The 16,217-nt window shown below is 48.6% G+C and overlaps 1 protein-coding gene across 1 annotated transcript in view; it reads right to left on the bottom strand.

Moving 5' to 3' along the window:
- Positions 1–4,616: 4,616 nt before the first annotated feature.
- NCSTN (nicastrin) overlaps positions 4,617–16,217 on the bottom strand; it is a 47,703-nt gene continuing 36,102 nt past the window's right edge. The window contains 10 exon segments of the mRNA XM_032233991.1: positions 4,617–5,318; positions 7,075–7,209; positions 7,212–7,262; positions 7,265–7,291; positions 11,396–11,538; positions 12,515–12,602; positions 14,092–14,154; positions 14,156–14,188; positions 14,337–14,401; positions 14,404–14,438. Of these exon segments, the coding sequence (XP_032089882.1) occupies positions 5,196–5,318; positions 7,075–7,209; positions 7,212–7,262; positions 7,265–7,291; positions 11,396–11,538; positions 12,515–12,602; positions 14,092–14,154; positions 14,156–14,188; positions 14,337–14,401; positions 14,404–14,438 (763 nt within the window). The 3' untranslated portion in view covers positions 4,617–5,195.

Here is a 16,217-nt window from a genome sequence, read left to right as displayed (position 1 = left end):
GGAAGGGGAACTCGGTCTCTCCCCCCCCGCAAAAGTCATCGTATCCAAGGACGACGTGGAAAAGGAGATTGCAGAAATGTCCATTCTGCGACCAGAGGAGAGTGGAGAAGGGTTGAAGAGGAGGTCAGGGGCGACAGAGCAACAGAGTTGCAAGGGACCTTAGAGGCCTTCTAGTCCAACCCCCTGCTCAAGCAGGAGGTCCTATACCAGTGTTTCTCAACCTTGGCAACTTGAAGATGTCCGGACTTCAACTCCCAGAATTCCCCAGCCAGCATTCGCTGGCTGGGGAATTCTGGGAGTTGAAGTCCGGACATCTTCAAGTTGCCAAGGTTGAGAAACACTGTCCTATACCATTCCAGACCAGGGGGTGCCCGACCTCTCCTTAAAAGCCCCCAGTGATGGAGCATCCACAACTTCTGAAGGCAAGTCCTCTGAAGACCTAAGCCTAACCTTGGATAGATTGAAGTCTCCAAGGCCATAAGCCTCAGGAACCCCACTGCCAACCTCAAGATGCCCTCCTGAAGGTAGCTTGGGCAGGGAGGATGGTACGGTAGCAACATCCCAATTGATCCTATAAACCAGTTTTGGGAACAGGGCGTTGTGGCTTGACAGCCACCAGCTCCTCCAGCAGCCGAATCAGAGGAGGAGGAGGAGGCGTGGGAGTCAGGGCCAACGACAAGGCAATTTAAGAGCTCTGAGGGGGAAGGGAGCTGGCAGAGAGAGAGAGGCGGAGCCTGGGCTGTCCGTCAACTCCCAGATGGAGAGTCAACAGCCCCCAGGTCTGGAGGTGGCTGATGAGGAAGAGGAGGAACAGCTGAGTCCAGTGCCTGACGCGTGAATGCACAGAAGGCAGAGGAGAGGAGAGCAGAGGAAATCTATGGGCCGGTCCTTGGGACGGAAGAGCCACCGCTGCTAGCGAAGCCCCACCCGAGCTCTGGGGATCAAGGACAGAGGGCAGAGATGAATAGAGGGGCAGAGGAGAGGAGAGCAGGGGAAATCTATGGGCCAGTCTTTGGGACGGAAGAGCCACCGCTGCTAGCGAAGCCACCCCGAGCTCTGGGGATCAAAGACAGAGGGCGGAGATGAATAGATGGGGCAGAGGAGAGGAGAGCAGGGGAAATCTATGGGCCGGTCTTGGGACGGAAGAGCCACCGCTGCTAGCGAAGCCCCACCCGAGCTCTGGGGATCAAAGGCAGGGGGTGGAGATGAATAGATGGGGCAGAGGAGAGGAGAGCAGAGGAAATCTATGGGCCGGTCCTTGGGACGGAAGAGCCACCGCTGCTAGCGAAGCCCACCCGAGCTCTGGGGGTCAAAGGCAGAGGGCGGAGATGAATAGATGGGGCAGAGAACTATTCCCTCCTGGACGGACGGACAGACTTCTTAGCCTGCGGTGAGAGAGAAAACTTCTGCCGGGGCTCTCATAAAGGAATCTTTGAGTTCACTTCAGAGGGTTGGCCGTGTTTGGGGAGCTGAGCCAGGGTCTTACAGCTGGAGACTTCAGGAACATGGACCCTGGAAGTCAGGAGATATTCTTGGATGCCACCCAACCACCTTGCCTGAGGTCTCGGTTGGTGCCAAATCTTAAACCCAACTGGACGCATCTCGGAGAGCTGGTGTGGAGCAGGGTAGCTCTCAAACCTGGTTTGTCGTTTAGCACGGGGGAGATAGGCAACCTATTACGGTTTGCTCAAGGAATCAAGCCAACCATGATTGAAGGTCAACGTATCTCTCCAGTTCCCACAGAGATGCCATGCTGACAAGGTTGGTTCCGGCTGGAGAAGGATGCCAATCAGCCAGCTAACTCACATCCTCACCATCTGACGTACAGGAAACTACAGGTAGTCTCCACTTGTGACCGACAGTTCAGAGTTGCAACATGCCCCCCCAGAGATACCTACGACCCACTTTTGGGGTTCGGAGGGCTATCCCACCTCTTGTGGTCACATGATCGCGTTTTGTATTTTTTTTGTAGGAAACTGCCATTTATTCTGATTTCTTGGGAGGGGGGGAGTGGGAGTCCATTGGCTAAAACGGGTTCGCTTAACAGCCGCCACAAAACAGGTTGCAAATCAGGCGGGACCATTTGATGATCTACTTCAGTGGTTCCCAAACTTGGCAGCTTTAAGACTTGTGGACTTCAACTCCCAGAATTCTCCAGCCAGCAGAGCTAGACAGACAAATGAATAGATAGATCAGAGCTGGCTGGAGAATTCTGGGAGTTGAAGTCCACAAGTCTTAAAGTTGCCAAGTTTGGGAACCACTGACCTACTTAATGGCAGGCATTAGCCTGTCACTCAAGCCTCAATGGCGGCTGTAAGTTGAGGACTGCCCATCTCCCAACCTCAGAATCCTGAGCCTGATCCTTTCCAAAGATAAGACTCATCCAGCAATATAAAAAATAGCTTGATACCCATGCTCCGCTACGAAACTATGTGATTGGGCTTGATAAATCAATACTTACAGCTTGAATATTAATGAGTAGTTGCCAGTGGTCCCTCTCTCCTCTCCCTCAGGCTTGCCCCACAGCGGCCTCTCCTATCTCATCCCCTTCTCTCCCTCGGTCTAACGTCAAGAGTGTTTTCAGGTGGGGAGGGGGAGTAGAATGGCTAAACACCCAGCCCGCATGAGTCAGGAACTGGCCACGGCCATGCCCAGGTGGCGGTTGGAACAGAATTCTTTTCAGGTGGGGTGGGGAAGTAGAACACTTAGCTCCTTAGCATCAGAGCGTGTTAATAATGAAGAATATAATGATCTGATGGTCTTTTCGAAAAATCCTTTCTTAGTGAGAACCTGGAGGCCAAGAGGAACATACGTGCCAAATTTCAATATTGTAGGCTTCACGGTTCTGGAGATTTCGTGATGATGCGTTGAGTGGCTTTATATATATTATATTATATATAATATAATATTATATATATATATATAGATAGATAGATAGATAGATAGATAGATAGATAGATAGATAGATAGATAGATAGAGAGAGAGAGAGAGAGAGAGAGAGAGAGAGAGAGAGAGAGAGATTTGGTCTTTAAACTTGGTTAAGGCTTTAAACCTTTTCAGCATTGTTGATGGGCTTAATCTAATTTGCCCTCTTCTTCAGCAAAACCAGCCAGCCACATTTAAACGAGCACGTTGGGCACACACTGTTTTAATTGTGGAGCGCCAGAACGTTGGCACAAAGGCACGCAGTTCCTCCAAATGTTGTCTCAAAGAAATACAGGCACAGTCGCAACTGAACCAATGGGCCCCTGGCACACAAACCGCTTGGCCCAGCCATGTGATGGCTCAGGATATCAACCTGTTCAGTTTCAACAAGAGAAATGTCTCACTTATATATTATTCCGCCTTCCCTGTGTCTCAGGGTTTCTCAGCCTTGGCAGCTGGGCGATGATGGCTGGACTTCAACTCCCAGAATTCCCAGCCAGCCATATTGAAGTCCACCCAGCTGGCTGGGGAATTCTGGGAGTTGAAGTCCAGCCATCTCCCAGCAGTTAAAAGTTGAGAAACGCTCAATGTATTTGCTGCTTCCCAGACGCACATGTCATTTAAAGAAGATTTATACTGATTTAACAGAGTTGGAAGGGACCTTGGAGGTCATCAAGTCCAACCCCCTCAAGCAGGAGACTCTAAACTATTTCTGACAGATGGCAGTCCAGTCTCTTCTTGAAAGCCTCCAGTGATGAAGCTCCCACAACTTCCGAAGGGAAATTCTGTTCCATTGGTTGATTGTTCTCACTGTCAGGAAATTCCTCCTTATTTCCAGGTTGAATCCTCTCCATCCATTCCTTCTTGGACCTTCAGGGGCTTTGGAGAACAGCCTGACCCCTAACTCCACTCTGGGGCAGCCCTCGATATTGGAAGATGCTCTCTTGTCTCCCTTCTCTTCCCTAGACTAGCCAGGCCCAGTTCCTGCAACCGTCCCTTCATCATCCTGGTTGCTCTTCTCTGCACTCTTTCCAAAATCTCAACCTCTTTTTTATAGTATGGCAATCAAAATTGGATGCCGTACTCTAGGTGTGGTCTTATTAAGGCTTTAAACCAGTGTTTCTCAACCTTGGCAACTTGAAGATGTCTGGACTTCAACTCCCAGAATTCCCCAGCCAGCGAATGCCTTGGTGGTCTCGGCCACCCTCTTCTTCCTCCTGGTCTCCGCCTGCGTCCTCCGCGTTGGCATGGACGTCTTCTGCAGCTCCATTCAGAGATCCAAAGCGGCAGTCAGGTAAGACTGAGGAGGGGCTCTCGGGCTGAATTCGCACAACATGCTCCCCTGGGTAGGAAACAAACCCAGTTCCTGGCTTCACCCAGGGCCTTGTGTCAGGTTTCCAAAAGAGGCCTAATTCAGTGTTTCTCAACCTTGGCCACTTGAAGATGTCTGGACTTCAACTCCCAGAATTCCCCAGCCAGCGAATGCTGGCTGGGGAATTCTGGGAGTTGAAGTCCAGACATCTTCAAGTGGCCAAGGTTGAGAAACACTGCTTTAGAGAGTGGTATTAGTACCTCCCTTGATCTTGATTGTATCCCTCTCTTAAACTCCCCAGACGAATCCCCCTCCCCAAAATCTTTGCACCCCTAACCCTCCTAAACGTCTCAGGTAGCCGAGCAAATAAGCTAAAGACAGGAGGGACGAACAAATTTAATCCGTAAGTTAAGGGGGTCGGTGGTGGTTTTCAATCAAAACAGGCTATTTATATCGTTATGTACAAAAAAACAGAACCCAGGGTTTCTTTTAAAAATAAAAAAGGGGGACACTTTACATCCATTTCCAACTTTCCTGCGTCCCTTGGGAGTTTTTTTTTTTATTTTTCTCCACCTTGATCTGCCTAAATCAAAAAGAGCCGAGCATATTTATCCAGACCTTCAAAATTAAAAAAGAAAAAAGTGAGAGCTGCAAGGCTGAAGGTCTGCTCCACAGAGCTTCTCCTTGGATGGCCAACTCTCAAGAGGGTGTTGAGAGCCCCGTGCTGTGCGCCCCGTGTGTGCGGGGCCGCTGGATGGAGGAGGGTCTGAGAGACCCGAGAAAGCCCTCCCCCCCAATTAATCCGTGCCTTGCCAGCTTTGGTTCCCCTGCCATGCGTCTCAAGACCCTTCAAAGGCCCTCACTCCACAGTACTCAACGGAAGGGCCTGGCGGTGCCAAATTCGTTCCTTTTCTTCCTCCTCCTGTTCGTGGCGCTAGAATTCCCGGCGCAGGTTGATCAATAGGCCACTGTTTCAGAGTCCCCCGGCGTGGAGAAAAGCACGTGGGCTTTGGCGTTGATGAAGTAGGTGGCCACGAAGGCGACAATGAGGATGACGAGGCCCAACACCAGCGTGATGATCTGCAGGCGGGCAAAGAAAGGGAGGACATCAGGCGCGGGGAGGGACTCGACGGGACGCCTTCAACTTACAGCCATTTCTTTAGAGACCGTCCCAAGTTACGGCAGCCCTGAAAAAAGTGACTTACAAACATTTTTCACACTTACGGCCTTTGAGACATCCCCAGGGCTGTGTGGCTTACAGTTGCAAGAAAAAGTATGTGAACCCCTTGGGGTTACGTGGAGTTTTGCATGAATTGGTCACAAAATGTGCTCTGAACTTACATCTAAGTCACAACAATAGACAAACACAGTCTGCTGAACATAATACGATACAAACATTAGATGTTGCCATGGTTTAATTGCACATAAAAGGGGTTCACATACTTTTTCTTGCAACTGTATATGGGGTACTTGGGAACTGGCTCACATTTGTGACGGTCACAATGTCCCAGGGTCACATGATCCAGTGAAAAAGGTTGTAAAATGGGGCAAAACAGAAATTTTGGGTCATAAGTCTGTATCCTCATTCCTATGCGTGTAACTGAGAAGCACCAACTTCAGAGCAATGGAAGCCCCTCCGGGTCAACTGGGAACCCCATTTTTGGCCACCCCTATCTAAAAAAACCATCCCAACCCCCCAAGGCCAGATCTGCTCCCACCCTTCGGCCTTCTGAAGGGCCTTGAGGACAGGGCCATGCCTACCAGCCCAGAGCCCCCATGGGGTGTGGCACGTTGGAGGTGGCTGGTGGAATGGGAGGATGCCCTCTCTTCTCCCTGAACGCCCCCGGCCTCCCTCCCCTCCCTCCTGCTTTGGATCGGCTTCTTAAATTTAAGATCTTTATTGTTTTAATGTTGTCTGTAAGTTGCCTAGAGTTGCTTTGGCACAATGCAATGCCTGCATGCAAGATAGAGATAGATAGATAGATAGATAGATAGATAGATAGATAGATAGATAGATAGATAGATAGATAGATGATAGATAGATGATTGATAGATAGATGATTGATAGATAGATGATAGATGATAGATAGATAGATGATAGATAGATTAGACAGACAGACAGATGAGATGATAGAGATGATAGAGATTAGATAGACAGATAGACACATAGGTAGATAAATTAGATAGATATACAGACAGACAAGGATAGATAGATAGACAAATGAATAGATAGATCAGTGGTTCCCAAACTTGGCAACTTTAAGACTGGTGGACCAAGTCTTATTTATTTAGATAAATAAATTTATCTAATCTAATCTAATCTAATTCTGGGAGTTGAAGTCCACAAGTCTTAAAGTTGCCAAGTTTGGGAACCACTGAGATAGATGATAGATAGATAGATAGATAGATAGATAGATAGATAGATAGATAGATAGATAGATATAGATAGATAATAGAAATACATAGAATAGATAAGAGATAAATGATAGGGATAGAGATAGAGAAGATAAATTATAGAGATACAATTATAAAAGCTAACAATAAGAGAGAAAGATATAGATAAAATAGACAAAAACTCAAGCGAGAGGTATGATACATATAGATATAGATATATACATATAGATGGTAGATAAATATAATAAGAGAATAGAGAGGACAGACAGACACACACACACACACACACACAGAGAAATAAGATATACCGACAGAGAGGAATAGAGAGACAGATAGATGGGATATGGGGTGGATGGATACATACATATAGATGGATGGATGGATGTTAGAAAGCTCCTATACTTTAGCAGAGAAACCCACCCAACCCCCTTCGGCCCCTCACCTCTAGCTGTTTGCTGGCGATCAAGAAGATGCGTCCGTGAAGCTCCTTCCATCGACTCTCCGTCCAGGTGGAAAACTCGGTGGAGCCCCACTGCTGGAGCTCGAAGGCTGGGGAGGAGGCTGCCGTGAGGCGGCACGGTTCGAGCGGACGCAGAAGGGCTTTCGGGGGGAGCTGGCATTGGGTGTGGGGAGCCTTGCACCAGGGTGTATTCATAGAACTGTGGGAAAGGAATGGAAGCAAAAGCCGGTTATATATTGGCCACTTGGAAACCTGAAAGCTTCAGCATTAAAGTTCGGTTGTTGGTTAGGCTGATTTCTTCTTTCTTGGTTTCTATTTTCCTTCTTTTTTTCCCCCCAAATCAAGTTTTATATTTTTATATTATTTATACATATCAATGCGTGAATGGTGTGATACCTGGGGATCCTACATTTCAATGCAAATAGGCATATTATTATTACTCATAGTTACTACCATTCATTTTCATTCTTTCATATTGTTTACACATACTTTTTACTATCACTCTTCAGTTTCTAAACCTCCCGCATTCTTTCATATATCTTAATATATATCTATATATCTATATACCACACTTATTCCCCCTATTTCTATCTCTATTTTAACTTTCGCTCATATCACTATAATATTCAAGATGTTTCCTTTCTATTTCCCATCTTCCACTTGTTTTATTATTCATATTCCCTTAGTTAGATCTTCACATCTATTTATGTTAAATTTTCATCCTTCATTCTTTTATTACTTACCAATCCTTATGACTGTGTATGATTAATACACAAATTTACATTAAAATATTCTTTTTATTATCTAATCACTAATCATCAACCTTCTCATCTCACTGCTAATCATATTTTTATGCATATTTAATAATACCATCATTCAATCTCTAATTTTTCAATTAATGCTTAATTCTTAATTGTAATTCCCTATTTCACTCTTCATATCTGTTTTTATAGAACATTATCCTAATGCCTATCACACTACATACAAAATTATCCAGGCTATATATTCTAATTATTAATACACGTCTTTATGAGATATATTCATGGAAGATCTTTTAGTCTTTTTTTTGAACCCTCAGCTGCTGAATGGTGGTGGTGGTTTTATATATATATATATATATATATATATATATATATATATATATATAATATATAATATATATATATCTATATATATATATATATATATATATTGTTCTTAGCCACCATCTATATTATATATATATATTGTTCTTAGCCACCAGTCATGAATTTGAGAGAGGTGAATATAATGGAATAGATGAAAATGAGGGAATGAATGAAGCCAAGGAATGGGTTTGCTTTGGTATTAATCTTCCCTAGATAGATTTGCAAAAATTGCCTTTTTCCAGATAAACCTTTAAGGCGCCTGCAGGAAAAAAAAACCATGATTGCAGAGCAGACTTCTTAACACGAGAGGTTAGACAGGTAGACCTTAGATATAGATTAACAGAGTTGGAAAGGACTTCAAGATCATCTAGTCCAACTTCCTGCCCGAGGAGACTTTTACACCATTTCTGACAGAGGGCAGCCCAGTCTCTCCTGAAGCCTCCGGTGATGCAGCTCCCCCAACTTCTGGAGGCAGGTTGTTCCACTGACGAATTGTTCTCACTGCCAGGAAAGTTCTCTTTTGTTTCTAGACCCCTTGATTAGTTTCCACCCATTGCTTCTCCCCCTGCCTTCTGGGGTTTGGGAGAATAGGCTGAGCCCCTCTTCTATGGGGCAGCCCCTCAAATATTGGAACGCGGCTATCCTGCATCCCCAATCCTCTTTTCCATTAGACCAGCAGCCACCCTAATTCCAGCAAACTCTTCTTCACAGCTTTTCACTTCCAGCCCTTGTTGCGATGGAGGGTCGGAATACACCTTGAATACAGAAGGACAGAGTTGGAAGGGACCCCTATAGGGCAATCTAGTCCCAACCCCCATGCCCAAGTAGGAGACCCTCCACCATTTTGGACAGAGGACAGTCCAGTCTCCTCTTGAAAGCCTCCAGGGATGAAGCTCCCACAACTTCTGGAGGCAGGTTGTTCCACTGACGAATTGTCTCTCACTGCCAGGAAAGTTCTCTTTTGTTTCTAGGCCCCTTGATTAGTTTTCCACCCATTGCTTCTCCCCCTGCCTTCTGGTGTTTGGGAGAACAGGGCTGAGCCCCTCTTCTATGGGCAGCCCCTCAATATTGGAACGCTGCTCTCCTGCATCCCCAATCCCCTTTTCCATTAGACCAGCACCCCTAATTCCAGCAACTCTTCTTCACAGCTTTTCACTTCCAGCCCTTGTTGTGATGGGGAGGTCTGAATACACCTTGAATACAGAAGGACAGAGTTGGAAGGGACCCTATAGGGCCATCTAGTCCAACCCCCCCATGCCCAAGCAGAAGACCCTCCACCATTTCTGACAGAGGGCAGTCCAGTCTCCTCTTGAAAGCCTCCAGGGACGAAGCTCCCACAACTTCTGAAGGCAACTTCTGTTCCAGGGTTGATGGTTCTCCCTGTCCTTATTTCCAGGTTGAATCTCTCCTTCCATCCATTCTTCCTTCTCTGGCCTTCGGGTGTCTTGGAGAACAGCCTGACCCCCTAATTCCTCTCTGTGGCAGCCCCTCAAGTATTGGAAGATGCTCTCCTGTCTCCCCTGGCCCTTCTTTTCCCTAGACCAGCAGGCCCAGTTCCTGCAACTGTCCATCCTCTGTTGAGCCTCCAGTCCCTTAATTCTCTTGGTTGCTCTTCTCTGCACTCTTCGACCGGCTCACGTTGACTTAAAACCATTCGTTTAGTGACAGATGGCAATGAGAAAGTGAGTTACGACATTTTTCACACTTACGACCGTTGCGGCATTCCCATGATCACATGATCAAAATTCAGAGGCTTGGCAACAGGCATGAACCTCTGACGGTTGCAGGGGAGCCCTTTCGGCAAACTTCTGACCAGCAAAGTGAATGGGGAAGGCAGAGATTCATTGAACAACGGTGTTACTAATTTAACAAAGGCAGTGATTCACTTAACGACTGTGGCAAGGTCGTACAATGGGGCAAAACTCCGTTAAACAAATTGCCTTACAGAAATTCTTGGCTCAATTCTAATCCTAAATCAAGGCCCCACCTGTGACACGGTGAGGCTTATTGTTCCTTATTATCCCCTTTTATGCTTGGAGTCCTCTACAACTTCCAATCATCTTCACTTAACGGCCCCATAATCCCTTGCGGGGGTGGAGCCTGGGCAACTGAATGGAGCTCAGGGCTTACTGGCCGGATGCGCTCCCTGTCACCAACGTGGAGTTTTGTTCAGCCGATATAGTCTCATTGTTCCCAGAGAGAGAAATTATCTGCCTCTACATAGGATTGAACTCACAGCCCTCGGAAGTTGTGCGAGAGCTCCACCTCTAGGCCACCCCAACGGGCGTTCCTCTGTCAACCTCCAATCAAAACCCCTGAGCCACCCGCGCACCTCGCGTGGTGCCAAACGTTAGGATCGGGGTGAGCTAGCCAAACGCTCAGGATCTGTCCTTGAACGGCTGGGGCACCAAGTCCTCCTCCAAAGGGATCCAGAATCTTGGGCCAACTTGCCGCCTGGCATAACAGCCTCATCTGAGACTTCTCCAGTGCTCCCCATCTCGGGGGGTGGGGGGGGGGGCGCATCTGAAGAGGGAAGGGGGGCAGCTTTCCTCGGGGTTTCACCATTTGGCTGTTGACTGTATTTTTTGGAGTATAAGACGCCACCAAGTTCTGAAGAGCTAAATTTTTTTCAAAACTGTTTTGGCACTCTGCAGGCCTCATTTTTTGTGAAAAAACGGGGCATGCCAGAGTTTGGAGAAGCCTGCAAAGGGCTCCTGGGGGCTGGGGGGGGGCGCAAAACCAAGCAAACAAATTGCCTGTTTATTGTGAAAATGGGCCAGTTCTTCTTTTCAAAAACCAGGGCATGCAGAGGCTTTGGGAGGCTCGTAGAGGCTCCTTATTGCTCTCCTGAAGCCTCCAAAGGCTCTGCACGGCCATTTTTGTGAAGGGTTTTTTTTTTTTCGAGAGGCCAAAAATGCTGTATTCAGTGTATAAGATGCACCCAGATTTTCACCCCTCTTTTTTTGGAGGGGGGGGAAGGTGCGTCGTATATTCTGAATATTCTAAAATATTCTATTTTTCCAGAATTTCTTTTAAAAAAAACAGTACATGTTTATTTATTTTTCCTGGTGATTATTTTACCCAGTTTTTTTTTTTTACACAATACACACACACACATACACACAGACAGACAGACAGACAGACAGAGTGCCGTCCCAGAGGATGAGGGGACTCACGTCTTCCTTGGAATCCTTGCAGTGCTCCTTGGTGACGTTGTCCCCCAGGCGGGTGCCAGTGAGGTTCGCCAAGACATAATGGACCAGGCTGGTGGAGTTGACGGGGCTGGAAACCGCGATGTAGTACTGGAGGGGCTCATTGCCTGGGAGGGGAAAGGGAAAAGGGGAGGGGGGGAGGGTTTTCCAAAGGTTCCCAAGCAGCAGCCTTCACCCCTGAAGAGATCCCTCCTCCTCCTCCTCTCTTTCATTTTCTCTCTCCCCTCTTTTTCTCATTCTCTTTGTCTCTTTTTCCTCATTCTTCTTCTTTCACTCATTCTCTTCTTTGGTTCTTTCTCATTCTTGCCTCCTTTCTTTTTTCTTTCTTTTCTTTCTTCTTTCTTTCTTTCATTCTTCTCTCTCTCGGTTTCTCTCTCTCATTCTCTCTCTCTCCCTCCCTTTTCCTCATTCTGTCTTTCCCCCCCTCATTCTTTCTTTCATTCTCTCTTGGTTCTTTCTCTCTCATTCTTGCCCTCCCTTCTCATTTTCTTTTCCTATTCTTTCTTTCTTTCTCTCAGTTCTTTCTCATTCTCTCTCCTTTCCCTTTTTCTCATTCTGCCTCCCTATTCTTTCTCTTTCATTTCTTTCTTGGTTTCTCTATTATTCTTCCTCTCCTTCTCTCTTTTCTTATTCTTTTTGATTTTTTCTTTATTCTCCCTCGTGGTTCTTTCTCTCCCATTCTCCTCTCATTCTTTCTCTCCTTCTCTCTCTCCCTTTTTCTCATTCTGTCTCCCCCCCCATTCTTTATCTTTCACTCTCTGTCTTGGTTCTTTCTCTCTCATTCTTTGCCTGCCCCTTCTCATTCTGTCTTTTCCTATTCTTTCTTCTCTCACTTGGTTCTTTTCTCATTCTCCTCTCATTCTCTCCCTCTCTCTCTCTCTCTTTTTTCTCATCTCCCCCCCCACATTCTTTCTCTTTCACTCTACCTCTTGGTTCTTCTCTCTCATTCTTCCCCTCCTCCCCTCATTTCTCTCTTTTCTTATTCTTTTTGTTTTTTTTCCTTTATTCTCCCTCTTGGTTCTTTCTCTCCCATTCTCCTCTCATTCTCTCCCTCTCTCTCTCTCACACACACGCACGCCTCACCCAGAGGCCCTTTAAACTCTGGCCTGGTGATGGCCTGGAACCAGGAGTTGTTGGACTGGATCAGGAAACCATACAACATCTGTGTGACCTGGAAGGAAAAAAGGCAAAACCTCCAGCCAAAAAGGTTCAAAGAGAAGCGCCTACTAAACAGTAGTAAACTGATACTCTAAGCGACCACTCCCTAACGACTTGTAAACTTTTATCCTGAGATTGGAGTAAATGACCAAACAGGATGCAACCAGGCCTCCTCCCTTGGGCAGGGGGTTGGCTAGAAGACCGCCCGGGCCCACCCAGCCCTCGGGGTCTCTGTCCTAGGAGATGTGGCTGTGTCATTAACTGTGGATCCTGATGAGGTGGCCGGGGTGCTCAAGCGGTCCGTCCGCCCCCCCAACACCTGTGGGCGAGGCCACTGCCTCCGGGGCTTTGGCAGGGGTTGGAACAGGGGTAGGACTTGGAAAGGGGTGCAGAGGCCTTTCCCGCAGCCCCCCCCCCCCATTTGATCGCAACACCCCTGGCCTGCTGGGACTTTGCCTACCAGAGAATCTGGCTGAGTCGGTGGGGAGGGGGCAGATTCCTAGTGGCAAAATGATCGGTCTGTATCATTTTTGCTGATCGTACAGTGGAGATTAATGCTCTACAGCAGTGGTTCCCAAAGTGGCAGCTTTAAGACTTGTGGACTCAACTCCAGAATTCTCCAGCCAGCAGAGCTGAAGTCACAAGTCTTAAAGTTGCCAAGTTTGGGAACCACTGCTCTATAGTGTGCAAGTATTCCTGGGCACTTCAGCTCGATTGCAGGCTGTCAACTCAACAGAGGGAATTAATAATCAGAGTACTAGATCACTCAAGAGGCAGGAAGTGATGGGAAGGGGCAGACAGGAATCCCCCAAACAAGATCTTGGGGTAGGGGGGAGGGAGAGAGGGATTCCACCCTTTGCCCGGCCTCCCCAGACTGGTTGAGGGGATGATGCTGGCCCAAATTCAGAATCCAAAGCCAGACAGGAAAGAGGATTTGCCAGCCAAAGCATCAGTGATTCTGTCTTTTTCTTTCTTTCTTTCCCTTTTTTCTCTCATTCCCTTCTTCCCTTTTTATCTTCCTCTTTTCCTTCCTTTCCTTCCTGTCTTCTTCCCTCCTTTCCTTTTCTTCCCCCCTCCCTTCTTTCTCTCCCCTCCTCCATCCTCTCTTCCTCTTTCTCACCTCCCTTCCTTTCATCCCTCTTTCTCACTCTCTTCCTCCCTCTCTCTTCCTCCCTTCCTCTTCCTCACCCTTCCCTTCCTCCGAGGTGTGCTGGGATGGGAATGGACTGGTCAAGGTCACCCAACTGCTAGGCAGAACTAGAACTCGCCTTCTCCCCAGCTTCTTCTGGCCTTCAGCTCTAACCACTACGAGAGCAAAACGGCCTCTTTGGGGCCAGGGGAGGGGGACCCAAGGGAAGGGGGTGGATGGGTGGCAGGAAATTGGGCGTTCATCAGACGCCGGGTGACCTCCCAGCGAGAGAGAGGGGAGGGAAGGGCATGCCAACTTAGGACTGCCCCCTTGCCTGCCCCCCTCCATCCAGAGGACCCCATCAGCACCTTACCGTCAGCGGATCGGCCTGAATTGACGAGGCGTCGCCTCCTCCTCCCGCCAACTTGTAGAGCGTTGCGGCCCACCACGGTGGCTACGGCAGCTAAGGACTGGGAGAGAGGGAGGAGGGTCAAGGCAGGCCGGAGAGTCCCTCTCTCTTGGCCTCTCCTTCACACGGCGGCTACTGCGGCTGTCGGTGCCAAGACAACCACAGCTGGAGAACCCGACTTTGCCCACCCCGCCCCTCCCCACTCCCACCTTCGCTGTGTCCGTCACGTAATTCAGGGCCTCCTCCGGGCTCAGCCCCATGGGATAATTCAGCGGATGTTCTCGGGGGTGTCGTAGATGCTCTGGTAATACCTGTGGGAGGGAAGGAGAAGCTGCGGTGGCAGGGAGGAGGGGAGGGTCCTTGGGGGGAGCAGGTGTGGAGAGGGACCCCTTGGGATTTTGGGGTAGGGGGGGTGAATCTGGGCTTGGCCAGAACCCAGCCTCCCCCCTCAAGCCCCCTGCAACCCTTCCTTAAAGGACGGTTTTGTCGTCTTTCCTTCTTGGCGCAGAAGCATCATTATTAACATTTTAATTTTGATTATTGTAATTAACTTGGTGGCTTTGCCTGTTTGAGGAGCTGAGGCTTTTTATTATTAGAAAGCAAAGGAGGGGAAGGGGGGGGGGCGAGAGACCTCGGCAAACAACACCCCCAAATCTGGAAAGGAGGCCAATCCCACGTCCTCTCGGCGGCGTTTTTCAATCTCGCTGGCTGGGGAATCCGGCATCTTGAGCTCCACGCAAGATTGAGAAAAAACATTGCCTACACCAGCCACGCCAAACCCTTTTTTGGCCCACGTGCCATAAGCAGGGGGGGAGTGCGGGGGCCGTGCGCAGGCGTGCCACACCCATAATGCAATGTGCGACACACACCCCAGCACACATGCGCATATGACAGGCGCTTCCCCCCATTTTTTGCATGCTTTTTAGCAATAGCAGTTAGACTTATATACCGCTTCATAGGGCTTTCAGCCCTCTCTAAGCGGTTTACAGAGTCAGCATATCTGCCCCCACAACAATCCAGGTCCTCATTTTCACCCACCTCGGAAGGATGGAAGGCTGAGTCAACCCTGAGCCGGTGAGATTTGAACAGCCGAGCTGCAGAACTAGCAGTCAGCTGAAGTGGCCTGCAGTGCTGCACCCTAACCACTGCGCCACCTCGGCTCTTCACCCTCCCCCAGGCTTCAGAGGCTTTATAGGAGCCCGGGGAGGACGAAAAGAGCCCCCCCCCCCCCCCCGAGGCTTCAAAACCGGCCCTATGGGCAAACCAGAAGTCCATTCCCGAACTTCCGGTTTGCCCTTGAGAAGGTTTTTTACACTCCTGAAGCCTCCGGATGGCTTCTGCGGGGGGGGGGGGGGGGCTCTTTTCACCTCCCCAGGCTCCTATAAAGCCTCTGGAGCTAGGGAGGGCTCTGCTGGCTGGAGAATTCTGGGACTTGAAGTCCACAAGTCTTAAAGTTGCCAAGTTTGGGAACCACTGCCTTAAGGCAATTCATCGTTCTCTCGTGCTTCTAAATCCCCAACTTCTGTTTCGGGTGGGTCCGTTCCCAGGCCTCTTAAATTGTGATCACATGCCCGCGGGTGTGTGTTGTGTGTGCAACCGCCATAAGCACAAGTCACTTTTTTTCAGTGCCGCTGAGACTTTGGTCACTAAGTGAACTGTAGCAAGTTCAGGACCACCTGTAGGCAGTGCCTGCAACATCTGGATTTTTTTTTACACACACAGACACACTTTCCCTTCCCCTGTTTCGCTTTGTTTCCAGGCGGCCCTGGGAGAGCAGCTGCTTCTCCCTTCTTTCTGCAGGCTTGCTAACCCCTGGCTCCCAGCCAGCCGCCGGAGAGATTGGCCAGGCGAAAGTGGATTTCTCCTGGCTGTCAGAACAATTACTCAGCGCCTCTTTAATTGCTCCTCTGTCTTCCCTCTGCCTCCCCCCCTCCCCCCAGACTGCTGGGTTCTTCTTCAGCCCCCCAGCCCCCTCTGGCTTTTGCTGAGCTCCAGGTAAACAGGGGGGGGGCGGTTCACCTCCGTTAGTCAAGTCTGCAAGGACCCCCCCCCCCAAATGGGGAATGCTCTGACCGCACTTTGGAGGTTTT

Source organism: Thamnophis elegans, chromosome 17 (assembly GCF_009769535.1).
Source record: "Thamnophis elegans isolate rThaEle1 chromosome 17, rThaEle1.pri, whole genome shotgun sequence".
Taxonomy (NCBI): domain Eukaryota; kingdom Metazoa; phylum Chordata; class Lepidosauria; order Squamata; family Colubridae; genus Thamnophis; species Thamnophis elegans.
Note: the sequence above shows the minus strand (reverse complement) of the source record. Positions and strands in the feature narration are given on the sequence as shown.